This window comes from Corvus hawaiiensis, chromosome 18, assembly GCF_020740725.1.
Source record: "Corvus hawaiiensis isolate bCorHaw1 chromosome 18, bCorHaw1.pri.cur, whole genome shotgun sequence".
Classification (NCBI taxonomy): Eukaryota; Metazoa; Chordata; class Aves; order Passeriformes; family Corvidae; genus Corvus; species Corvus hawaiiensis.
In genome coordinates, this window is record NC_063230.1 from 2,119,316 (window position 1) to 2,145,713 (window position 26,398).

At 45.4% G+C, this 26,398-nt stretch overlaps 1 protein-coding gene across 9 annotated transcripts in view; it reads left to right on the top strand.

Moving 5' to 3' along the window:
• Positions 1-26,398, top strand: part of MTMR3 (myotubularin related protein 3) — a 74,669-nt gene that overhangs the window by 33,973 nt on the left and 14,298 nt on the right. For all 9 annotated transcript variants that reach the window (XM_048322513.1, XM_048322514.1, XM_048322518.1 and 6 more), the window contains 11 exons: positions 1,726-1,800; positions 2,173-2,262; positions 3,830-3,946; positions 9,467-9,549; positions 12,001-12,167; positions 15,052-15,148; positions 15,965-16,078; positions 21,867-22,072; positions 22,257-22,388; positions 24,250-24,361; positions 25,110-25,305. In XM_048322513.1, the coding sequence (XP_048178470.1) occupies positions 1,726-1,800; positions 2,173-2,262; positions 3,830-3,946; positions 9,467-9,549; positions 12,001-12,167; positions 15,052-15,148; positions 15,965-16,078; positions 21,867-22,072; positions 22,257-22,388; positions 24,250-24,361; positions 25,110-25,305 (1,389 nt within the window). The remainder of the gene's footprint in view (positions 1-1,725; positions 1,801-2,172; positions 2,263-3,829; positions 3,947-9,466; positions 9,550-12,000; positions 12,168-15,051; positions 15,149-15,964; positions 16,079-21,866; positions 22,073-22,256; positions 22,389-24,249; positions 24,362-25,109; positions 25,306-26,398) is intronic.

The window sequence follows — 26,398 nt, forward strand, 5'->3', positions numbered from 1 at the left end:
AAAAAGACCCAATTTTCTAAGTTAATGCTGGTTTTATTAATATGTAGGTGGTTATATAATAAACTTATAAATTACATATATCTAATAAAACTGAAGTATAAAAGAATTTTTTTTCCAGCATAGTGCCCATTAAATTAAAACTTTTCCTCAGAGATATTAAGCAAGCTTCAAATTTGTAATAAAGCCAAATTTTTTAATTTAAGTTGGTGTTTCTTTGATAATTGTGTGTGAAGCTGAAGGAGGTCCTTGAAATAACAAGGTATTTTTTATATCATAGGATCCCAGAATGGTTTAGGTGGGAAGGGACCTCAAAGCCCATCCAGTCCCACCCCCTGCCATGGGCAGGGACACCTCCCACTGTCCCAGGCTGCTCCAAGCCCCAATGTCCAGCCTGGCCTTGGGCACTGCCAGGGATCCAGGGGCAGCCACAGCTGCTCTGGGCACCCTGTGCCAGGGCCTGCCCACCCTCCCAGGGAACAATTCCTTCCCAAGATCCCATCCAGCCCTGCCCTCTGGCAGTGAGAAGCCATTCCCTGGGTCCTGTCCCAAGTCCTTCTCCAGCTCTCACAGGATTTTATATCTACTTTTTGCATTAATTTTTAGTGAATTCATGGCAGTTTGAGCTCAATTTTGCTCATAATATCCTCCTTTTGTATAAATACATTCACAAACACACGTATGTGCACATCCTCAATGTGCATCTGCTGCTCCTTTTCCCTCTGTCCATATTCCATACAAAGCACAGGATGTGTTCAGGGCTCCCTGCAATGCTGCTGTGCTGTGAGCTGATGGATTGAAGTGGTTTTCTCTGTCAGCCTCAACACTGATAATCTGAAATACATTTATAAGTAAAGTGAGATATGAACTGAGAACTGGCTGGACTCGTGTGATGTATTTTCATTTGGAACTTTTATGTGCCATAGTCTGCAAACCCCATAAAACACCTGAGTGAATCCTGGTTGAGCAGAAAAGAGAAGAACTTTCCTGGATCTCAAAATCAAATTGTGACTCCTGAAGTCACTTCAGTCATTAAGTCCCTAATAGGGTGATTTGCATAAACCTCTGTTAATATTCCCAGAAAATTTGCAAATTATCAAAGGTTGGGGGGTTGTTGGGTAGGCAACAACCTTGCTTGGAGAGAGCAAGTCCCCAGTGTGTGATCTGGAGCTCTTGGAAAGGTCAGTGCAGGAAAATGGATATTTGGATGTATCCGTGGATATCCAAAAAGAGTCATGAGTGTAAAATAAGGATTTTTATCCCAGTAAGAATTCCAGTTCATATGCCAAAGGTGAAACAAGGTTGCTCCAGGAGGATCCAGACCCTGTGTTTCATACCAGATCAGCCTAAATGATCCCAGCGATCCCTTTGGGTTTGTAACCCACAGATTTGTGATTCACTATCTGCAAACAACTCGGGAGAAAATTCCAGGGGATCCAGAAAGATGAACATGTTTTAATTTAAATTATATAAACACTGGTCTAATTGCTGCCTTCAGACAGGTGTTCTCCCAGCAGCACATCCAAAGCTAATTTTTCAGGATGAACAGAAGGAACCAGACACATTTTGAAACAATTTTGGCTCTCAGGAGAGGGAGCTTCTGTGGATTTCATCTTTTCATAATTACTGTTTGCTCTCAGTTTTCTAACAGCTACATTCACAGTCTTTAAAAGTTAATTTGTATTTATTTGCCAAAAGAAGTTTCATTATACTTTTCTGGTTTTCTAGATTTTTATAAGTCAAGAGCCTCAAAGTATTGCAAGTAAAGACGAGGATTCCTCCTCCTGCCCAGGGCCTGTCATGGTAAGCAAAGGGGCTTTGTAGGGTCTGTGACAGAGCAGAAGAGTTTAAAATGGGGAGAACATTAGGGAATAGATGTTTATGTGTGGGGTTGTTGAGTTTTAAGCATAGTGATAGTGCTTTTTTCCTAATGCTGCTATAAATCTTACAGCTTTTTAATGACTATTAATCAGGCTGCAGGAAGGAAACCTGTTTCTAATACCAAATTTGTTGTCTGAGGGCTCATGTTGGAGAGTTTAGAAACTTTAGTGACTTACTGCTCCTGGAACTTTCTGGGCACTTCATCCTGTGGGAGCTTTTCCTTGGCTGTGGATGGTTGGGGAAGGTGGCAGTGGGTGCCACGGCTGTGGGTGACTGTCACACTTTGTTCCTCAGGATGAAGAGACTCAGCACAGCCTTGAATGCATCCAGGCTAATCAGATTTTTCCCAGGAAGCAGCTGATCCGAGAGGATGAGAACCTTCAGGTAATGACCACACTGCTCCTTGCCAGTAAAAATCACACTGCCTCCAGTTGGTTATGGATTCTCGGGCCTCTCCTGTAGAATTTTAATTCACAATTAGCACAGAAACTCATTTTCTTCTTAAATACTCCTGTACTGTTGGTAGGACAGAGAACTTGGGCATTTTTTTAAAAGAAATTCCTTCAAGGGTCTGAAAAATATCACTGCTACCTGTGCACTAAAATCAAGTGTCAGGTTTTATTCCATTGTTTAGAACTCTGTTGTTTTGAAAAATCAGCACTAAGCTGAATACACACTGCCTTTGTATCTGGTTATTGTGAAGCCCAAAGTCTTCTGTTGCACAAAAATAGATATTTTTTGATTTCTTCATTTACCAAACCTCCTTTTGAAATCAGTTTAGTTCAAATAATTTACCACAGAATTATGGAATAGTTTGGGTTGGAAAGGACCTTAAAACCCATCCAGTGCCACCTCTGCCTTGGCCAGAGACACCTCCCACTGTCCCAGGCTGCTCCCAGCCCCAATGTCCAGCCTGGCCTTGGGCACTGCCAGGGATGCAGGGGCAGCCCCAGCTGCTCTGGGCACCCTGTGCCAGGGCCTGCCCACCCTCCCAGGGAACAATCCCTTCCCAATCTCCCATCCAGCCCTGCCCTCTGGCACTGGGAAGCCATTCCCTGGGTCCTGTCCCTCCATGCCTTGTCCCCAGTCCCTCTGCAGCTCTCCTGGAGCCCCTCTGGGCCCTGCAAGGGGCTCTGAGCTCTCCCTGGAGCCTTCTCCTCTCCAGGTGAGCACCCCCAGCTCTCCCAGGCTGGCTCTCCATGCAGACACTCTTACATCAACTGAAGAGTTTGTTTCATTGTAATATAAAATATTTTTATTTGATTCAAGCTAAGTTGGTGTAAAACCAGTTTGCTTTCAAGCTGAGCATTTACACTTTCCACCCAGTTCAGCTAAACTGGGCTTAAGTCACGTTATAATTAACCAGTGACAATTTCCATGTGTGGTGTAATGAACTCCAGGTTTTCTGACTTTCTAAAGCAGCAGCTTGTTGTGCATTTTCATATTTACTGTGAGAAATTGGGAGCAAAAAGCTTGATTTGTCCAACTGAGCTCAACTTTGTAGCATTTAGGGATCCAGTCTAGGCTGGTTACCTGAGCTTGCTGGGTGAAAGTGGGGAAATAGCAGGGAACATTATTCATCCTGAATGTTTTGCCTACTTTAGGATGAATTTAATAACATTATGGAAATGCCACTCTCCATTAAGTAAGGAGTGAGAGCATAAATCAAGCGCTTTGTCAGCCTGCTTGCCGAAGTGTGAGGATATTTTTCATAAAAATTCATTGCTTTCCCTGACCAGGCACTTACTACTCAGGAAAAGTAACATCAAGTAAGGGATCATTTAAGAAAAAGGCTGCACTTAACCTCTGAGCCAACCCTACCTGATGTTCCTCCTTAGCAGCAATAACGGCGCTGAATTCTCAGCAGGCTTTGTTTGATTTCTTGTGCTGCAGGAGGGGCAGATTTTTGGGAAATGGTCTCTGAAATCAGATTTTTGTTGCCTTTCTGCAGGTGCCGTTCATTGAGCTCCACGGGGAGAGCACAGAGTACGTGGGGCGAGCAGAGGATGCCATCATTGCCCTTTCCAACTACAGGCTCCACATCAAATTCAAGGAATCTGTTGTGAATGTAGGTTCTGTCCAGGTGTTCTGATCTCAGTGGGAATAACAGAATTTAGGATAAGAGTGTGGTGATCCCCCCTGTTAAATAATGAAAAATCTCTTTCTGATGTTCAAATCCCATTTCTCAGGGACAATAAATACATATTTAGGCACTGAAGGGGGTGACTCAGCTGCTCTGAAAATCAGGTGTCATAAGGAAATGTCACATCACTCAACCTGGTGGTCACTTCACAGCTGGCTGTGTCAGCCACGTGTTGTCCCCAAGCTCTGCATGTGCTCAGTGGAGAAATAATCAATCTTCCTAATAAGGGGCCTTTGAAGCACTTAAAACTTGATTTGTGCCTTGCTTGGAGCTTCAGAAGGTGCAAATGGGTCCAGCTGCTGAAGATCTGTGCCAGATGTTGGGTGGTTTGAGTGCAGTCCTTGACCTCACCTTCAATGCATTTCTTTAAGGAGCTTTATTCCAAGTGTGCATTCCTTAAAGTGGCTCCATCTCCACCTCCTGTGGTGACAGACACAGTTAAATGGTGTTGGACAGTCCTGGCAGTGCTGTAGCACTCACACAGACCAGTCTCACCAGCTGTGGACACTTCCAGTGTGGAAGTCAAGAGTCTGTCCTGGGGAATGCCAGGGAATGATGGAGCTGCTTTATTAGAGAAGCCATTAGTGCATGTGCTACACTTCTTGTCCTTAGGATAATTAGGGATATTACTTTGTAGGGGTTTTCAATTCAGTAGTTTTGATCAGTAGCAAGAATTGATGTTTTCTGAAATCACATTCCTTGATTGTGTTCAGGGAAGAGTTCCCAGAAGTTTGTCAATATTCCCATGTTAATTTTGCTTCCCTGACTTTCATATGCAGTGTTCTGCCCTCTCATTCTGTGTGATAACTCATTATCATCAGCATCATTAACCAGAAATAATCAATCAGTGGATGAGGTAGAGCAGAATATAAATCATTCTTTGTAAGCATATATGACTGTCACTAATAACTTACTGTGAACTCCGCTGAAATCCAGGGCAGAGGGGGCTTGCAATGTCTTTAAGGATAAAACATTCTTCAGTAATTAAGAACCATATTTAAATTGTTCATTTTAGGAGTAGTAATCCTTTCGGTAATTGTTGACCAAAATTCTTGATCAGATGGTGATTGTCTAACTTAAATCTTCACTGAGTAATTTTTTATTGAATTCACCTTGATTCTTTCCTGCTGTTTTTAAGTCACCTCAGCTGTTCAGCAAATACCTGTAGGAAATTCTTCGTTCCTGGTCTGTGGCTTTTCCCTCTTGTTTGGTTACAATTCCCTGGCTGCGAAAATGGTGCTGTGACACCTCAGTGAGCAGCACAGAGCTCCAGATCACCTGGGCTGGGAAAGAAATCCATTCAAAGTTGTTAATGTTCCCATTGCAACAGTGCAGAAAAGGGCTGTGTGTGGAGATCTTTCCCATGGATAATTTCCTAGATCTCAGTGCTAATAGGAACATGGTGTTTCAAATGCAGAAACAAAAGGTCCCGCAGACCATGCATAAATTGGGGGGATTATGACATTCAGGAGTGTTGACTTACATTTATCCACGGGATAAAAGTGCAGACTCGACAGGGATCTCTTGGTGCACAGGGGAGGTTTGGTTCCCAGGCCCATCTCTATTGATTCCTTAAGAAAATGTCAAACTTTGCAGCTGCTGAGTGTTTCTGTCTAATCACTTTCCTCCCTGTAAGCTAATTGCATTGATGGGAGAATTAACGTTTTAGTGGAGTTTGTGAAGGCATGGATTGCATGTAATCTCTTCCCAATGATGGATTTTGGCCACAGTACCAAAAGAAAGTCATGATGGGGGAGGCTTTGATGAGGAGGTGAGTTTTAGTGTGAGCTTTCCCTTGCTTGGAAAAATGGTTGGATTGGGATGCTCCCCATGTTTGTAGCTGTTGTGGTTCATCTCTGCTGGAGAGTGGCATAATCCTTGTCTTGTCCTCAGGCCCTGCTGCCCAAAGTCACGCTCAGAGCACAATTGTGAGAGCAGAGGGGGCTCAGAGGTGGCCTTCGAGACAAACCCAAAGTGTCATCAGCTGTAATTAAAAGCAAAAATTTGCTTCAGACACTCCTTATGGGTTCTATGAACCCCGGGGGGGATTCAACTCCCTCCACCCTGGAGCCCTTCAGAGCTGTCCTTGCACCCTCAGTGCCTCCATGTGCCACCTCATGCCACGCTCCAGGACACCCAGCACCCAGCCTTGGCCTTGTGCTTGTTAAAGACACCAGCCTGTACCATAACCCTGACATTACTCCAGCTCTGAGGTGGGAAAACAAGGAGGAGATCCCAATTCCAGCTCCCAGGCTCACTCGTGCTTACAGCAGTCTGGCCGTGATCCACTGCATCCCACTGGGAATTGTGGGCACGGACTGGGCCGTGGCGTGATTGTTTCAGCTCTGAAAATGGAACTTGTGCTGTTTCTAACTACAGAGCTGTAATTCTCTAAATTTATCTTGTACTGCTCTTAGATAACAGACATCTCCAGTCAAAATCATTTAAAAAACCTCTCAAAAAGAAAAAGTTGGAGTTGTAGAATGTTGCTGTTATTTAAAATGAGATAATTTTAAATAAGAGACAGTCAGGAGATACTGCAAGAGCAGGATGCTCCTGTACTCCCTATAATGGGATGTAGTTTGCCTCAGATAACAATGCATGTTTATTCTTCTAAAAGCACAAATGACTGCTTCTCCCTGCCTGGTTTCCATGCCATTATTAGAGGGAAGTGCCTGCAGATAGAATTGATGGCTCTTCCAGGAACGGGCTCTGGGTGTTGGATGGCAGCAGCCTGAAGGATGTGCAGTGGGAAGGGAAGGTTATCAGGGAGGGAGGGAATGACGAGAGATAATTCCACAGAGCTTTACTGGGGGAAGAATAATGGCTAGGAAGGAGGTTGAAAACACAAGAGGACCAGAGGACAGATTTTTATGAGTGGGAAGGAAAATTAAAAAGATTAATGGGAAGGTTGTCCTGAAGAAAAACCTGCAGATTGTGAGGGAATCGCTGGTGGGTTGTCGGAGGGGAATGGATGGCTGGGGAGCAGAGGGCACAGGGAAAGGGCAGGGAACAAGGAGTGACTTTGAAAGAAGGAAATTAAAAATAATGCAGGAGGAGAAGAATTAGTTTGTCATTAGAGTGCGGACAGGAGGAAGAGGAGCCACAAGCAGAATGCCAGGAGGAGGGAAAAGGTGAAGAACTGCTTAAATGAAGATGGACATGGGAAAGAACAGAATAAAACAGGGCTTGGGGAATAAAAAGATGTTAACAGACAAAGCAGCACTGGACTTAAAAAGCAAGTCTGGACTCTTAGCTGGAAAAGATGCCTTACTTCCCATGTTGGTGCCATTGAACTCAGTGGTAGATTTAAATAAGTTATTTCAGAATCATTTAAGTTAGAAAAGCCCTCCCAGGCCATCGAGTCCAAGCTGTGCCTGATCCTCACCTTGTCCCCAGCCCAGAGCTCTGAGTGCCACATCCAGTCCTTCCCTGGACACCTCCAGGGATGGGGATTCCAAACCTCCCTGGGCAGCCCCTTCCAGTGCCCGACCACCCTTTCCATGTAGAAATTCCTCCTGAGAATTGTTGTTAGGTGTATGTGGGGCTGTCCAGTCATGAAGACACACTGGAAGATTCTCCAATCTGAGCCCCATTCCTGTCCGTTGATCAGACGATTTACCTGCCTGGCAGACCGGGATCAAGCAGGAGAAGGCTTGGAAGGAATGAGCAGGTGAAATACCAGGATTAGCTGTGGAACAGAGCACCTGCTCTGGTCTGTGCTGCATTTCAGTCCTCTGCTGCTTTGGTGGAGTCACCCACAGTCAGGCAGGGCTCAGGGGTGGGCAAAGGGGCTCTCTCACAGGAGGGATTCCTCATTTCATGCCCCCTTCATGTCACTGATTCTGTCACAGATCTCAACCAGTGCCAGTGCTGAAAACATGGACAGAAATTCAAGTTCCAGCTTTATTTGAAATGCAAATTTGAAAATCCAAACTACTGGACTGCGGGCTCAGACACCCTCTTGCCATGGATTTTCTGTCATTTAATGTCTAGTTACAACAGAAGGAGCAGAGTAACTCCCCTGTCCCAGCCTTGCTGGCTATGACAGGGGAGGGTTGGTGGCTCTCCAGCTCTAGAGAGCCCAGAGCTGCCTCTGGTTGTGGTCTGACACGGGCAAGGGAAAGGCTGAGCATTAAAAAATCCCTGCCTGTTGTGTCTGGGGGCTGTGAATGTGGGCAATGATTTGAGAACCCTCTGGGCTCTGTCTGAGGTGCTGCCCTGAGCTGTGCCTGCCTTCCCCAGAGACAGCAGAGTTCTCATCCCTCTCCTGGGCACAGCATTTGCCGTGAGCTTGCTCCAGGCATCTCCCTGCTCAGAAGAAGTTTTCCCCTGGTTTGTATTTTTGAGACATCTCTTTTCCTTGCCTGCTGGTTTTAGTTAATTTCCTTTTTTTCATTCCACTGAAATCAGGTACTTTTTAAGCTTTCTGGTGCCTGAGAAGATGGTGTCTTGATTCCTTATCCTGGAGCTTTGATTGGAGGTGACCTTCAAGGACTTGCCCAAGCATATGGAAAGGCCCTGGCAGGGCAGGCTCTTACAGCCACATCTTGTAATCCCCAGATTTTGTAAGCCAGACCTTAAACTGCTGGATCTTAGTCCTGTGATGGCGAAAGTCAGGGTATTGGAATGTTACTAAAGGCTGGCAGAGGTTTTATTGCCTTGTGCAATGTCCATATAATCTGCTAAACAATTCAAACAGATTTGTGCTTCATGTTCATTACAGGTATTAGCTAAATTTAGACAGTTATTTATGACTTCTGTTCATTTAAGACAATAATGTACATTTGCCCATCTCAGGTAAAGTTCTAAAAATAATATTGACAATTAGTATTTTCATCTTGTGGGTTTTCTCATCTCTAAAGGTATTTGCATATACTCTGACCAACCTGCTGCTGGTTAAACATGCCAGGAAACAGCAGTGTATAGAACTGCACTTTAATGTGAAAGATTCAACATTACCACTCTAAATTTGGCTGCTCCATCACAAGTGTTGATCTAAACAGGCCAAAGGGTTTTTCCCTGAGGAGGAAATACGGGATATTGCCATAGAAAAGCATCCAGACTGCAACGGTCTGTTGAGGGGATCTTGCTTGGCGGTTCTTTTTGATCACCAACAGCTAAAAATATATTAAGATTCCTAAATTTGGACCTATAAGAGAGAAAGCTGCTTCCATGAGAGAGGAGCTTGGATGTCTGCTGCCTTTCCTGCAGCCTTCTCAGCTGTTCCCATGGGATCCCTTAAGGCTTTTGGGCTACACAGGACTGGAGCTGGAATATGAATACCTGGTACCAAACTCCACAGCTGCTGAAGTGGTTCCACTTGGGTTCTGTTGTTTTCCTCTCTTCAGACTCCATGTAGCCTACAATAAATCCTTGTGAGATATGCAAAGAAATTGCTGTTACTGCTGCTGAAATCAAATAATGTGATGTGTTTAATTGCAGGTTCCATTGCAGCTCATCGAGAGTGTGGAGTGCCGGGATATATTCCAGCTTCATTTGACTTGCAAGGACTGCAAGGTTATAAGGTAGGAGAGGCTCAGTGTTAAAGGGGGGGGAAATTTGCCTTCCACGTGCCATGGGCAGCTGGGATGGTTCAAGGAAATGGGGTTTCTTACTTGATTTCCCTCAAAAGCTTTTTATTTTGTCTGATTTTTATACAAGGTGAGCTGTGTGTCTGATTGTTGTGATACAGGACAGCAGCAAACCTTGGTCGGAGCCCACGTGGCTGATCTTGGTTTTATTCTGACGTTAATTTTAGTCTCACTGTGTTTTCCCTGCTTTATAATCAGTTATCATGTATTATAGATCTATTGATAGATGCAAATCAATAGATACAGAAGTAGATAAAGCCACTGACGCACATATTGGAGAAGTGTTTAATCAAGATTTGGGGTTTGGAGGCTTCATCCACGCTGCATTTTCAACACCCATGAGGGTACAGTCACTATCCTTGAGGCATGGTGACCTGCTGGAAAAGAAAGTGAGGGAATAAGGGAAAAGCAGGTGAGGGAAGCTCCAGGTGTGCAGCCAGCAGTTCCTCCTGGCTGTGTGTGGCTGCCCTTCTGCAGGCTCCAGACCTGAGCCAGGACTCTCTGAGCTGCCCAGCCTGAGCTACCCTTAGCTGGGTTGTTTTGGTTTTTTTTTACTTTTCTGCTGCAGAAATTAATTTTGATCTATGAACTTTAATTAAGAAGAAAGGAACATTTCTTTTTGATTAAATGTTTGCTGGCAATACCTTTTGTGTAATGAAAGGAGTCCCAGCCATCTCCGAGCACTCAGAATGTTTAACAGGTCAGCTGCTTCCTGAAAGGCTGTTTTTTTCACCAGGACTGATTTGACTTTAGAAGTAATACCTAGTTTAATTTGAATTCAATGTTTAACTTCCTCTTCACTTGTAGCTCTTGACATTTAAGAAAGTCACCTTTCCTCCCTACATTAATTTGTTATTTCCCTTCAATTGTAGAATGAATACAAATTGATTGTTTGTATTTTTGCCTTCCTTATCAATTTCCTCTCAAAATTGCATCTCCAAGACTGGGGACTTTGTGACGGTTGGTTGGGAGATGGTGAAGTTTGGGGCTGAGACAGAGGATTTAGAACATACTCTTGTTCTTTTTCATGAGCAAACTTTGTATTTTGAGTAGTAGAATTCAAGTAAAGATAATACTTGTTATTTGCACCACTAACTTCAAAATAATTTAGAAAGAATTTAGGGTGAGATGTATCTTGCCTGAGTTTGAATATTTAATGGAGAGTTATCCAGTCTCAGCCAGTAGGCTGGGCTTGCTGTACAGTCAGTGATGGGAAAGAAATAAACCCCTCAGGCTGCAGTTCCTCACAACTCTTGGGAGATGTTGGACATGGCTTTTTCCTTCCACGTTGTGGCTCTGAGCTATTTGCAGGTAGGGGTGATAAATCTGCCCCGAGGGAGTGCAGATGCCATCATTAACCAGCAGCACTCGGACTGAGCTGAATGTAAATACTTGGGCAATATTTAATAACTATAAAATCTTGAAGAAAAATGTCAGAGCAAAATAAGTCACTGATTTATTTCCACCCTTTTACTCTAAAGAGTCCAGGAATCCTCTTTGAAAAGAAAAGCTAATGTAATTTTAATGCACTGCTTTAAAGGTTTGTTTCTCCTGTGCAGGGAATATTCTCTCTGCTTTTTGTTAGTCTGTAACATTGGGCAAAGCTCAGTCTGTGCTTCCCAACAAAGCCACAAAGAGAAGGGTTTGAAATGGACCTTAAAGCCCATCTCGTTCCACCCCTGCCATGGCAGGGACACCTCCCACTGTCCCAGGCTGCTCCAAGCCCCAATGTCCAGCCTGGCCTTGGGCACTGCCAGGGATCCAGGGGCAGCCACAGCTGCTCTGGGCACCCTGTGTCAGGGCCTGCCCACCCTCCCAGGGAACAATTCCTTCCCAATATCCCATCCAGCCCTGCCCTCTGGCAGTGGGAAGCCATTCCCTGTGTCCTATCCCTCCAGCCCTTGTCCCAAGTCCCTCTCCAGGTGAACACCCCCTGCTCTCCCAGCCTGTTCTTGTTTACAGGACTGTGGTTACAGTTATATTATGTAGATTATAATGTGTGGGATAGTTTTCTGAGTTTCCCCCTGATTCCAGCGGTGAGAAGGGGCTGTAACACATTCCTGTCTTTGACCTCAGTGATCTTTCCTGGGTTTCATAGGTTACACATGGAGAAATGTTCCCCTCATTCCTGGCAGGGCACTGTTATTCCCAGTCACAGAACGTTGCTGCTCAGTTAATCCTGACTCCCTAAATGTGTTTCCTTACTCATATCCCCAGGTTTCATTTTTACTTCCCATTAGAGTGCACATGGAAGCAGAACTAAGTTGTCAATAAGTTGTTCACCCTCACTTTATGCTCTCACAGACCTTTTCATGCTCAGCCTGTCACCTTCTAGAGCGGCATCTCTTACTGAAAATCACCCATGGAATGTTTGTCTCTGGACAGGTGTCAGTTTTCCACCTTTGAGCAGTGTCAGGACTGGCTGAAGAGGCTGAACAATGCCATCCGCCCCCCGTCCAAGATAGAGGACCTGTTCTCCTTTGCCTACCACGCCTGGTGCATGGAGGTTTATGCCAGTGAAAAGGAGCAGCACGGGGACTTGTGTCGGCCAGGTATGTGGGAACACCTTTGGGATCACCAGAGCAGCACCTGGATATCCCCAGGGAGTTACTGGGGTGGATTGGATTCAGTCAGCCAGGTGTAACCATACCTTCATTCACCACAGCAGCAGCTTTCAGTCTAAACCATTTTGGGTTGATTGCCACGTTTTCTGTAACTGTCTGGAACAGTGATCTCCAAGATGGGTGTTGGAGAGGAGAAGGGAGCCCCTGAGCTGCTCCTGAGGTTCATTCACAGCTACAGGCAGTGATCTTTTTTAGTGGGATAGCATCCTTGCTGGAAAGCTTTAGAAGCCCACAAGTAAATAAGAGCTCAAACTTGGCGAGCTGGAGGTTGTAACACTTGTTTAAGAAATCTGATTTCCAGGCCCTCTGTGATCTCCTGTCAGTCACAATTCACTGCCTCAGGGAAGTGTCCCAGTTACCAGGCTGAAAGATGTTCCTGGGATTCTGTCCTGGTTGCTCTGGAGCTGGGCACAGGCTCTCATGTCTGTGGTGTCTGGGGAGGAGCAGGGATCACACAGTGGGAAGAGGAGCTCCCTGGTCCTGTTCCTGTTCACACACTTCATTAGCAGCTTCTGGAAAATGCCAAAAAACTCCTCAGAGCAGAGTTTCACACCCAGGGCTTTTCCCTCCTAACTAAATTAGGGAAATGGGAGCTAGCAGACCTGTGGAAGGCTTGCTGAGTCTCCTCTTCCTCGCTTCATGAGGAAGATTTCAGCCTAATGCTAGCTTAGGATAATCGTGGAGTCACGGAATGGTTTGGATTGGAAGGGACCTTAGAGCCCATTTCATTCCACCCTCTGCCATGGGCAGGGACATCTTCCACTAGACCAGGATGCTCCAAGTCCACCCTGGCCTCGGACACTTGCAGGGAAAAGAAGCAACATTTACCTTTTTATTAACTTCTACCAGTCAACTTTTTTTCTTGCAGCTCTGTCTATCAAATAATTTTCTTTAACATAACTTCATCTCCCTGTAGCTGCCTGTGGCTGGGGGTAGATATTCTCCTTCGAACAGCTGGATTATAGCTGAAATAAATCAGTGTGAATGGAGTTGAAGAAGTCAATCCCAAGACATTGTCATTTCTCTTCTATGTCCAAGGAGCCCATTGTTTGCTAGATACAGACAAAAATACCAAAGTGCTTCAAAATCCATCCAAGTGTCAACAGAACACATTTTCTGGGAAAAATATGTTAGCAGTGTCTGTAGTAGAGATCCAGGCTGTGGCTCACAGAGTCAGCTTTAATAGGAAGCACAAGCCCACAAAATATCTAGCTTGCTTTTCCTGGCATTTTGAGAGTGGATTGGGATGCTTCTAAACATTATCAATGTTGGCTCAAAATGCCTCTTAAAATACCAGCAGTTCAGGAGGAATGGACTAAATGTTAAGGTTGGGGCTTCTTTTCCAGGAGGAAAACCTGTGGCTTCACAGTAGCTAAAAATCAAGAGGGACAAATCAAACAGAATATTTCATTTTCATGTAGTTTTATGTGTTTCTCTTAAAACCCACCAGGGCTGAGCAGTGTTGATTGGGGATATTTCCATTATTCTCATTTGCTATCCAAAAAAATCCTTAAGGATGTAGCACAAGTTTTAAGGAGCAGCTGATGGTGAAGCCCATCCTTGTGGTGCTCCAGCAAAAGGATTTGTGGGGTTTTTAAATTTAAAAAGTCACTGCCAAGAACAAACCTGACAGAGGTTGTTGCCTGGCTGGAATGTGTTGTCCAATTTCACCTCTGCTCTTGACAAAGGATCTGTATAACACTGTAATTAATTAAGTCCTGTAATTAGGCTGCCATCTATATTCTTAATTTACCTATTTCTATTTATCTCTCATTGTTCTGTAACCTGGCATTAAAAATCATTCCAGACATGTGCATTTACATCTTGGAGTTAAATGTGTATCTACAGATAGCTGGGGGATTGAAAGACTTTAAGGGTTTTCTAAAATATTTAATGGAAAGATGTAATACTTAAAGCATTAATTTTTCAACAGATTTTTCCCCCCTTGGGTGCTGCTCTGCCTCAGGATTTAATGATACAGTAATTTAAAGAGACAAGCAATGGATGGACTTTCAGAATCACTTATCTAGTGCTGCTCACATGCTCATTAAATTTAGCACTTCTCTTAGCCCTGGAAACTTGGAAATTTTGTCTCATTTTCCAGACTTTCTGTCTTCTTATTCTTTATTGCCACTGTATATTTTTCAATTGTATTTTGAGACTTTAAAAGAAAGTGTCTAGGAAATAAATGGGGCTCATTGCACTTCCTTTAATGTATTAATCCAGGAATTTGTGAGGCTCTTGTGACTGATCTATGTGTCAAACAATCATTTATGCATTTTACTTTCCTATCTGCACATGACTCATGGAGGAATAATGTCCAATTTACGATGGAAAACTGAGATGCAGGATAAATGACAGGACCTGCCTCCAGCCATACAGGAAAGCTGGAGCTGGAAATGCATATTCAATGGATTGCCCACGTTCCAGGGCACATTCCAGGTCTTCCCCTTTCACCAGAGCTTCACATTCTTCTTATTGATACCAAATTCTTCTGAACTTCTGACCATCCCACTTGGATTGCTGATGGATCTCAGTTCCTTTGTTGATGTCCTTGGTTCTGGTCTGCAGCATTGTTCTTTTTAATACGAATTTCCAGAAGTTGGTAATTTCAGGGGAAAACTCCTTGTTGGACTCTGGCATTTCTGGAGAGTTGGCCAGAGAGAGCCATCGATGCAATTGTCAAAATGAGGCTGTGAAATGCAGGTGGTGGGGTTGGACTGAGGGATGTGCTGGTTTTCTCTGTTTTGCAAAGCAGGAATCTTAATTCCTTATTTCCCATTCATTTTCTCCCTCTGCTCTGGATCCCCAGGAGAACATGTAACTTCCAGGTTTAAGAACGAAGTGGAGCGGATGGGGTTTGATATGAACAATGCCTGGAGGATTTCCAACATCAATGAGAAGTACAAGTGAGTGATGGGGCTGCTCCTCCACAGCCAAATTGCATCTCAAAACACTCAATTACTGAAACTTTTTTCAACTTCTACAGTTCCAAAGAAGGGACAATCAGAATTAGGATTTTTTTGTTGGTTTATAGAAAAAATGTGCTTTTAATTTCTCAATGTTTTATTAGCTGCTACGGTTTTTTAGGCTTGGAAATACCAGATTTTGATGTGGCTTCTTAGAGAATAAGCATTCTAAGGGAGATCTTAAGTGAGCAAAGAGTGGAGTTTGAACTTTTTAAAATATTTTTTTATAGTGTCTTGCTCTCTAACTTACTACAAAGACATGTATTTTTAAAAAAAAACCCAAAACCAAACACGTTTGGAAGAGTTAAATTTGTGGATGAATAAGTAAGAGAACACCCTTTCTGAGGTACTCAAAGTGCAGACAAAGTCCTCTTTAGGCTCTGGAGCAGGGGAAGGTGCTCTGTGACCTACAGCGGGGGGGACGGGGTGTTCTGGCTGATCCCTGGTCCTGCTCAGAGCAGACCCAGCTGGAACACTTTGTGATGGAGCAGTGTCAGTGCTCTGCCTGGGCAGGATAATGACTCACAGCTGGTGGTTGGTGTCCCTGCAGGAGGAATCTCTGCCTTGGCCTCTGGAAGAGGAGGGAAGGAGAAAGAGCCATCCCTCCATATTTAATGCTGGAGAAGGGGGAGTTTATTAACATCCAGGGAAGCAGGAATTGGCAAAAGGGGCATCAGGTTCCTCCACAGCTGCTTTGTGCTCTCTGGGGGGTCTGGAGCTGCTCCCTATCCCTGACTTTGCTCCCTTTCCCCACAGGCTGTGTGGCAGTTACCCCCAGGAGATCATCGTTCCCGCCTGGATCACGGATAAGGAGCTGGAGAGCGTGGCCAGCTTCCGCTCCTGGAAGCGCATCCCTGCCGTGGTGTACAGGTGAGGAGCAGCTGCAACAGCTTTCACCAGGCTGGAAACAGGCAGTCCTGACAGAGAAAAGCTGGAATAAGTCAAAACTGGGAATTTTGGGAGGTGCTCAGGCTGCTCTGGCTAAGGCAGACGTTCCATGTACGCTCCGAGTGGGAATAATGGGTTGTATTTAGAATTCCAAACGCACACTGGAGGAGCACTCAGCATTTACATCTCCTGCAAATCATTCCTAGGGCAGTCACCCCAGTTAAGATTGATTTTTAAATTTTTTTAATATGAAAATGAAAAAATGGAAGGTGAAGACATCAGTGGAGAACTGATGAATGGCCCCCCTGGCTGGGTACTCTTTCAGCTTTTCCCTGACTCATCTGGCTAATTCTCAGACTGCAGTATAAACAAGGACAAATACCAAAATTACTTGAAGGAGATCTAAAACTCAAAGTAAAAATTAATGTACAGTTTAGCTCTATCTCCATATTTTAGATAGTTTTTATTACACAGACCTTCCTTAGATTGAGTCCAGCAATTCTTCATAATAAAACTGCTTGTCTGAGATACTGGGTTTTGGCAGCTTCTTCAGTGGAAAATCTATTTCAGCATCTGTTTTTTCAAATATTCTGGATTCTGTGGATATTCTGTGGCTGCCCCATGCCTGGAAGTGTCCAAGGCCAGGTTGGACAGGCCTTGGAGCAACCCCATTTAGTGGAAGGTGTCCCTCTTTGTGGCAGGGGATGGAATGAGATGAGCTTTAAGGTCTGTTCCCACCCAAACCATTCCATGATCCTATAAACCTGTCACTTAATCCCGTGGCCCCTTCCCTGGGGTGGTTATCCTCCCATAAATCTTTAAAATCTTTTTAAAACATCAGATGACAAAGGGATTAAAAAGATAATGAATCTGATATTCCCTAAGCCTCAGCACCCATTCCCTGTGAACACAGAGAGCAGGAAAGTTGACAAATCCTTAGCCTGGGTCAGAGGAGCCAAGGGCAGGAGAGCTGTAGGCCACAAAACACTGTTTGCTGAGCTTAAGCGTTCTTGTTCTGTGAAAGCAGAACAAATTGGCTCATGGCAGCAAATTATCTTTAAATCCTCCTGTCTTTCCTCCTTTTCCTCCCAAACAACCAAGGGGTTTAGTGTGGTCTCTTTTGGAATGGTGAAGGAGTTGTTCCCTCCTCTGCTTAGCTCTGGGAAGGGGAAAAATGCTTTCCAGCATCTGCTGACTTTAAAAAACCTGTGTATCTTATTATTGCAGTACTAAATGTGTGTATATAGATTATATTTATGTATAAAGGAGAAATGTGTGATTTATGTGTGGGTTTGGGTTCAGCTTTTGGGCCTTTTCTGCAGTTGTCACATCATTAGGGGACACCTCACCTTCAAACACTTCCCCAGGGCAGCATTCCCTCTCCTGTCATCACTGCACAGAAGGAAAGCACTTTGTTCTCATTCCTGGGAACACCTTGCATTCCAGGGATTTATAGAAGAGCAATTGAAAAGTCAAAAGACCACAGAGATGGAAATTGTTCTGTCCCCATGTTCAATTTTCTGCAGTTCTGCTGAGGCTCTGGGTGGTAAATCACATGTGGGGTTTCATTGCTGAGCTTCAAATCAGCGAGAGAAAAGTGTTTCTCTTTTTTGATTTCTTTTTTTTGTCCTTATCTTGACATTTAGTAATAGCTTTTTCAAGACATCCAGTTCATCAGTCTGGGCTCTAATAGGGCTCACAGCAGTGAGGGGAGGAGGATTTCTAGGTTGGACTGGGCTTGGAGCATTCTGCTCTAGGGGGAGGTGTCCCTGCCTGTGGCAGAGGCTGGAACAGGATGAGTTTTAAGGTACTTTCCCACCCATATCATTCCATGATTCTATGATTGGAATTCCATATATATTTATATATATATATATGTATATAGCCATAAACCCAGCTTTTTTTCTTACTTTTGGAGGAGTAAAGGCAAGAGCTTTTTCAACATTTTTCATCCATTGAAATTATTTTGGGACTTAACGATTTTAGTTTCATTATTGATCACATTACTAAACCTCTTTTCGCTTTACTTGAGGGGAAATAAAAGCAATCAGGATTTTTTTTAAATTAGTCCAATCACTTGTCTCAGATACAGAACGCTGGGACAGAGACCAGAGAGACACTGGCAAATTCACTGTCCCTGTGAAGCAGTCAAGGCTGAAAAGCCAAGCAGGCTGATTTGGAGACAAGCTCCAGGAATGCTCCACGGAGATTGGACTGGCAGGAGCCTTGCTTGCATTCAGTGATCGAATTCCTAGAGAAATCTCACACCCAGACCCTGCAGTTTTTCTTTCTGTTTCCAATTTTTTAAACCTTTTCACATATTTCATAGAGTCACTGAAACAGATTGGGTTGGAAGAGAGCTTACAGCTCATCTCATTCCACCCTCCTGCCACGGGCAGGGACACCTTCCACTATCCCACGTTGCTCCAAGCCCTGTCCAGCCTGGCCTTGGACACCTCCAGGGATCCAGGGGCAGCCACAGCCTCAACCTCTCTGGGAACAATAATTTATGTAGATAAATCTGGCTCCAGAAAATCAATGTCATGGAGAAGGCTCTTAGGATTTTTTGGGAGGACAATAGAGAGCCCTTCCTACCTTGTGGAAACAGCATCATGAGAGCTTCCCTGGAAGTTCTCTGTGTGGAAGTGTCCTTTAGCCTTGCACTGCTGAGGGTGAGCACCCATCCAGGCACAGGGATCCTGTGGCACACGGAAATTCTGTTCCTGCTTCTGAGTTACATCCCTGAACTGCAGCCGTGGGGTTTCCATTACAGGTGCTGGTAGTTCAGAAATGCAGTACAGGGAGCAATTCACCCTTCCTTAGTCCTCTCTGCTCTGTGGTTACTTGGGGGATTTATTGTACTCCGAGGTGGTTTGAACACGGGGAGGATGAAGCCTGTGCAGAGGTGTACGTGCATCCTGCAGCTCTACAACAGCTTGTAAAGGGCTTTAGAGTTACCTAATGCTGATTTACTCTTGGTTTCTTCAGGGGGATACAAGTTTTTTTGTCTCTAGGGAATTTTCCATGGAGGTTTTGCTTTAAGTTTTTTGAATCATTTTGGTTTGTTTTGTTCCTGAGCTCTGAGTGATGCCCTCTTATCCCAGCTCTGTCCCTGGGGACCTCAGCATCTCACTGGCTGTTCTTTATCCCTGTGGCCAGTCCAGTTGGAATGAGTGGGATTCCTCAGCCCTCCAGTATGCCCCTAAATAGAATTGCGTGCTGATTTCTGGTACCTCTGAACGTGGCAGATTTGTGCAGGGCACTGGTGGGGCTGCACAGCCACCAACGAGCTCATCTCCTGGCCTAATGAGTCTTCATTATTTGTGGTACAATGCAAGGCAAGGACCTGGAGATGAAAATATAACTCTTTATGAACCTATGAAAATTATCCTGCAGCAGGTAGTCATGAAATCTGGGAGAACATATGGAAAAATAAATGAGCTGCTCTGTTCAAAATAGATTTCTTACACGTATAATGATGTTTTATTTTCTTTTATTTGTGCAAGCGTAGCGGGGAACTAGGTGGCCTTTCAGTGATTGGCATGTATTTTTTCCTGAACTAATTTGCTATGGGTAGAGCTGTTTGTGGAAGGCTATTAATTCCAGCAGAAATCCATTTCCCTGTGCCTGCAGTCGGCTGGCACCTGGTGTAAGAGCTGTGGCTTCGCATCGCTTTTCCTTCGCCTCGCTTAACGCAGCGTGTCAGTGCTTCCTCTAACTGAAGGCTTTTTATATGAAACAATTATAAAAGAGCTATGAAAAATACTTCAAACTGCGTATCCCAGCCTGTTTGATCACTTGAAGGCTCTGCACCATGGAGCCACGTCCCCGTGTTGCTGTTGGATGAGGAGCAGGAGGCGGCGGCGCCCACGCGGTGCCCGCGGGGACGCTGCGGAGGAGGTGCCGCGCAGCACCCGGGGGTGACAGCTCTGACAGCACAGCACAAACCAGCCTGTCACACCTCCAGAAACATCCATCAGAGTGCTCAGAGCCAAAAAGTCAACATTGGCTGCTTTGGGTAGGCTGGCTTCCTGTTCAGGGCTGAGACTGTTAAGATTTGCTTAAAGGTTAAGCTGACCCTCAGCACTCTGGGTTCCCTGATTAGAGGGAGTTGAACAGCTCCTGGATGCCCTGAAGCTCAGGTGGGTGGTTTGTTTGCAGGAAGGTTCTAAAATCTTTTCCTGCATCATAACGTACAGGAACTGTAATTGGCATGTGCATGCTTTGGAAATGCAGGGTTCAGGTGGGATTCCTGGGTGAGGACAGCATTGCCTGGAGGCACCTGTGCTTGAAAAGCTGCTATTCCCAGAAATCCACCTGGGTGCTGGGCTCATCCAACAGTGTGGGCAGCAGGGGAGGGGGGAATTCTGCCCTCCTGCCCTGCTCAGGTGAGACCCCACCTGCAGAGCTGCCCCAGCCCTGGGGCCCAGCACAGGAAGGACCTGGAGCTGCTGGAGGAGTCCAGAGGAGGCCACGGAGCTGCTCCAAGGGCTGGAGCCCCTCTGCTCTGGAGCCAGGCTGGGAGAGCTGGGGGTGCTCACCTGGAGAGGAGAAGGCTCCAGGGAGAGCTCAGAGCCCCTTGCAGGGCCTAAAGGGGCTCCAGGAGAGCTGGAGAGGGACTGGGGACAAGGCATGGAGGGACAGGACACAGGGAATGGCTTCCCAGTGCCAGAGGGCAGGGCTGGATGGGATATTGGGAAGGAATTGTTCCCTGGGAGGGTGGGCAGGCCCTGGCACAGGGTGCCCAGAGCAGCTGGGGCTGCCCCTGGATCCCTGGCAGTGCCCAAGGCCAGGCTGGACATTGGGGCTTGGAGCAGCCTGGGACAGTGGGAGGTGTCCCTGCCCATGGCAGGAACGGTGGAATGAGATGAGCTTCGAGATCCCTCGTAACCCAAACTGTTCTATGGTTCTTTGACTTAAATAGTGAAGAGCAGTGTGGATGAGTGCTGCGATATTTCAGCTGGGACATGAGGCAGGGATTAAACATTTTGAGATGCTCCAGAAGTTCTGTCTGTGCTGCTCTGGCCTCTCCACCTGCAGCTGGACCTCCTTCCTCCAGGGCTGAGCTCCCTGAATTCAGGGTGCTGCTGGGCAAGGTCAGGGAAAAGGTTGTTCTGCCAGCTGCAAACACTTCGGTCACTGGGGAGTCACAGAGCTGGTGGCAGCAGGGGGATGTGCCAGCACAAAGGCAGTGAGTGGAATTACTGTGATAATACATTTCAGTCCTCTTTTTGTAACAGATTATAGGGAAGACTCCTCAAATCTTTTTGAGTGTGTTTGCAATGGTTCAATAAGTTTTAATTATTCCAGATCTGTTCTTTATGTGTAGTACAAGAAGCCAGGTCAGATTTAAGGAAATAACTACTGATTCCCTAGACATGTAAAATAAAATTCTTTTTGAATGTCACCTCCTGGGAGATGAGAGCCATGTCCAGGTTAGGGTGTTTTCAGTTTTCCCTCATCCATGTTGAATTCCTCTCTCATGCCTCACCTGCTGTTCCAAAACACTCCCCAGCTTTCACTGGCTAACAGGCCACAATATTGAGCAAGAAGATGCTTTGCTTTCTCTTCCTGACCTTGCTTTGACTTTCACCTGTCAGTGACTGCAGTCACAGCCATCATTCTGAAGGGAAGCTGAAACCCAGCTTGGGGATAACTGCTGAACGATGGTTCCTGGTGGGAGTGAAGCTTCTGGAGCACACCACTGTAATTTTTGTGCCTTCTGTGCTCTTTATCCTGACTGTAAACTCTGTATTCCCCCTGTTTGCAGGCACCAGAGCAATGGGGCAGTGATCTCCCGCTGCGGCCAGCCCGAGGTGAGCTGGTGGGGCTGGAGGAACGCCGACGATGAGCACCTGGTCCAGTCCGTAGCCAAAGCCTGTGCCTCAGACTCCAGGTCCAACAGTAACAAGTTAATGAATGGGAATTGTTCCAGAGATTTCTCCAACGGAGGGGACCTCTCTGATGTGGAATTCGGTAAGGCTGTCACCATTGCTTTTCTGTAGAGGGCAGAGCTTTATGTACAAGTGAAATCTCCGGTGCTGTAACAGATTGAATCTGTTGTATTTAGTCCCAGTTCTCATTGTGGGACTGAGTGAATCATGCTGTAACCAATGTCAGAAGGATCCTCTGAGCTCTTCACCCATTTCCTCCTCCCCAGACTCCTCCATCTCCAATGCCTCAGGAGCAGAGAGTTTGGCAATCCAGCCGCAGAAGCTTTTGATCCTGGACGCGCGATCTTACGCAGCAGCCGTGGCCAACAGAGCCAAGGGGGGTGGCTGTGAGTGCCCAGGTGAGCAACATTCCTCCTCGATTTTCCAGTAAATCAGTCAAAGGGATTTGCTCAGATATAATTGCCCTGACACCCTTCAGTACTGCCTGTACACTGCTCATCGGTCTGAACGTTCTGGATCATGGCAGCCCGCACCCAGCCCTTCAAAGGGCAGGTTTAGCTGTTAATTAGTCTGTTCTCTGGCCATTAACCCAGCTGGCAACAGTGCTCAGCAAATGCTGAACCCTGTGGAATCTGCTGAAGAGCTTTCCCTTGCTGAGTCAGATGTATAAACTAGAGAGAGACAAAGGTGTCCGGTGTGCTCATGTCTAAAACCCCTGAACTTGTAAAACCCACTGACTGCAGAGGAGAAAAACACTCTAGAATGGTTGTGCAAAATACAACTTCTCAGCAATTTTCCTAAAGCTGAAGCATTTTTCAGTATTTATATCATAGCAGCTGCAATCCTGCCTCACCTTGCATGTGTAATACAGTTGCAACACCACTTTCTGTGTTCTTTGGCACTTGTGAATTGGTGGTTTTATAAACAAGGTATTATTTATGGTCACTGTTGGGTATGAATGCAGCCTGTTAAAATTCCATGGGTGGAGAAACTGGAAAAAAATCCCAGACAGAAAAACTGGAGATAAGATAACGAAAGCTCTTTTGACCATTTATTTTTGTTTTGATCTTTGCTGCAGTAGCTGCATTTTGATTTGTAACCACCAGTAAAAAAAAAGGAAGTTTCCATTTGCCTCAAAACTGCTAATTCATTCTTCATCAGAGAATAAAATTTCAAAACACAAAAGCAGAGTATACAGGAAGTTTGATTTTCTTCCTGTATATTGGTTCTTTAATTCTGTGGAGAAGGTTTTCAAGCAGCTTGTCACCTTCAATGAAACCTGTACTGCTTTTTGCTGCCAAGTTTTCTGCAGGTGTTGCCAGGTTTGCTTCATTCTCTGTATAAAACCAGCTCATTTATGCTGTGCTTTATTTTAGATATAATACAGTAAAAATACAAACAACTCTGAAGTTGTCTGATACTGTCTGAGGCTGCTCCTGGAGTTACAGTCTCTCGTTGTGTTTGGCCCAGCATTTGTTGGGCTGATAAAGAGTTGGGAAATGGAACGATACAAAACATCAGAGACTCCTGAATTTTCTTGTGCAAGCACTCAGTATCCCAGATTGTGAATCCGGATTATTTTTCTCCAGTAGAAATGGTCGTTTTGTGTGCTCATTCTTGTGCAGACTGAAGCATCACAGCAGAGGGAAGACTAAATCCAGGAAAAGCTACTCAATGGGTATTTTCTGGCCCTCTTTAGGTCTTCCCAGGCCTCCAGTGTTGCTTGAGCACATCCAAAGTAATTCCATGTATCTTCTGCTTTCCTGAGCTCCCAGGATTTCTCATATGTGTGATCCCTCCTCATACAATTCCCCTCAGAAGAAAGCAGTGGATGGAGCAACCTTTTGGCCTTTTTGAATGCTTAGGAAAAGGAATCTGTAATCTGTATAACTTACATCCTTAAATTACCACTTAACTATTACTTGTGTTTCACATCTATTGTCCTTTTACATCTCAGTCTTTTTACAAACATTCTGGCACCTGGAGCACAGCAATATCCCTATTCCCATAGGTTTGCACTCTGCTTTTTGTAACCTGAAGTGAAACATTTGAAATAAATACAGCAGGACTTTGCTAAATGCTTCCTGTTTTGCTGGGCTGTGGAATCATGTCTGGAATACCCAGTGAGCTCTGAGGACTTAGGGAATCTTTGTAAACAAATTATTTCATCTGCCCACAGCAACAGGGGTTTGTTTTTATGAAAAATCTCCTTTTAGCAAGGCAGTTGTTACTTTCTTCCCTCTTGCTCTTTCCCTGCAGAATATTACCCAAACTGTGAAGTAGTGTTCATGGGGATGGCAAACATCCATTCCATCCGCAAGAGCTTCCAGTCGCTGCGTCTGCTCTGCACACAAATGCCAGACCCAGGAAAGTAAGTGGAAGTTTGGGGGTTTGGGCCTTTGGTTCCATGTTTCTGCAGCCACATTCTTCTGCTGATGATCTGGAAATTGAAATTCAGTGGATTTTCCCTTGGTAATAATGCTAAGCTATGTTTTTCCATTTTTGTGGAAGTCATTGGTTTATTCTGATTGAAGTGAACCTAGAAGATTAGTTCTGAAATTAGAGCGTAACCTTGAATATTGATACCAGAATGTTGTTTCTTCTGGTGGGCTTCTGAGCACTTAGACTGATCTGCTATTCCCAGCTCTTTAATCCTCACCGTTGGCTCTCATTTGGAAAATTCTGGTGGTGTTCCATGTACTTCACTCCTTTATAGTGTCATTTCAGGATATTTCATAATATTTCATACCCATCCAGTGGTGTGGGGTAACTACCCTGTAACAGCCCATCACCTGGGGAGCTTCTGAGCTTGGGTCCTTGCTGTAGTTACCCCAGTCCTGTTTTCCCTCCCACTTCCCTGCATTTGCTGCTAAAGCCTTCCATGGTTTCAAAGTACATCCAAACCTTCAGCTCATCCCAGAGAATGGCAGTTCCTTGGGTTGGCTACATGGCTTTGCTGCTTCCACCTCTTGGAAAGCGCTAACAAGACACAACTGAAAAATACTCCAGGGTGACACTCACAGCTTATTAAAACAGGAGCTTTGCCATGATAAACTCAGACATCCAAACCTGAAAGCATTTTAAAAGAGCAAAAACTGTCTTGCCTGGTTTCCCTCTAGTTGGCTGTCAGCTCTGGAGAGCACCAAGTGGCTGCAGCACCTGTCAGTGCTCCTGAAATCCGCGCTGCTCGTGGTGCACGCCGTGGACCGGGACCAGCGGCCGGTGCTGGTTCACTGCTCCGACGGCTGGGACCGCACCCCCCAGATCGTGGCCCTGGCCAAGCTCCTGCTGGACCCCTACTACAGGACCACGGAGGTGGGTAAAGCAGCTGGGAGTGGTTGGGGTCTTTGGAGTGAGCCTGTCTGTGAATGATTTCAGGTTTCTCCGCTGGCAAAGGCACTGAAGCTGGCAGGAGTTTATCACCCACAGTCTGCAGTTACACACAGGTGTAGGTGCCTCTGTAACTCAGGAGTAGCTCACATTCCCTCTGCTGCAGCTGCACGGTCACGGTCTGTGCTTCCCTGGATTAAGTTTAGGAATATGGAGTACAAAGTGCTGCAATTGCAGCTTCTGCTGCACCCCTGCAGCTTCTCAGCCTTCCTCTTTGCTGGATTTCCCGACTGCATGGTTTTCCAGTTTCACATTTTCATTGCTCTCTGTCACTTACATTTCTCCTCATTTTTCCCCCTTCCATCACCTCAGCACCGTGGGATGTGTGCTGGCTGGGCTCCATCTGCCAGCCCACAGGCAAGATGCCTTTGTTGTCCAGAACAGAACTCTGTGTCTGAACGCTGCTGTGAGCTGCTGCTTAAAGCCTCACACACACAAGGACCAGAGGCTGGAACTGCCTTTTGTATGGAAGTGTGAAAACTTCCTGGATCCTTTTCCACGTGGATTCTAGAAGCTGGCATCCATCAGGCAAAACCTGCTGCTCTGGCCTGGGCACAGGATCTGCTCCTGGTCCTCCAAAGGGTGCTGTCCTTCCTGCTTGGAGAGCAGAGTTGTGCTGTGCACACCCTGGGGCTTCCCTGTCACCCAGAGCAAACCATAAACTGTAGCTGTCTGTACCAGGATCAGAAACATTGAGGAAAATGAATTTTCAGCACTGTCAGATTTAAAGCTTTTCAGCTGCCAGCCATTATTTTGGCTTTAATCACAGCCATTATTTTGGCTCTAATCACAGCCTTTGACTCAATAAACATTCTCTACAATTTTTCTTTCCACTAAGAACCAAAACCTTCCTGCCCCGTGATGGATTTCAGGTCCTGCGAGAGACAGTGTGACATTCAGCTGCTCACCCAGGCACTGTTTGGGACTGTTCTTTGCCCTTTTCATGAAAAATCACTCAAGTGAACCTTTAATCAACTTTGTGACTGGTGTACACACAGACAAGCACCTGCTCTCCCTG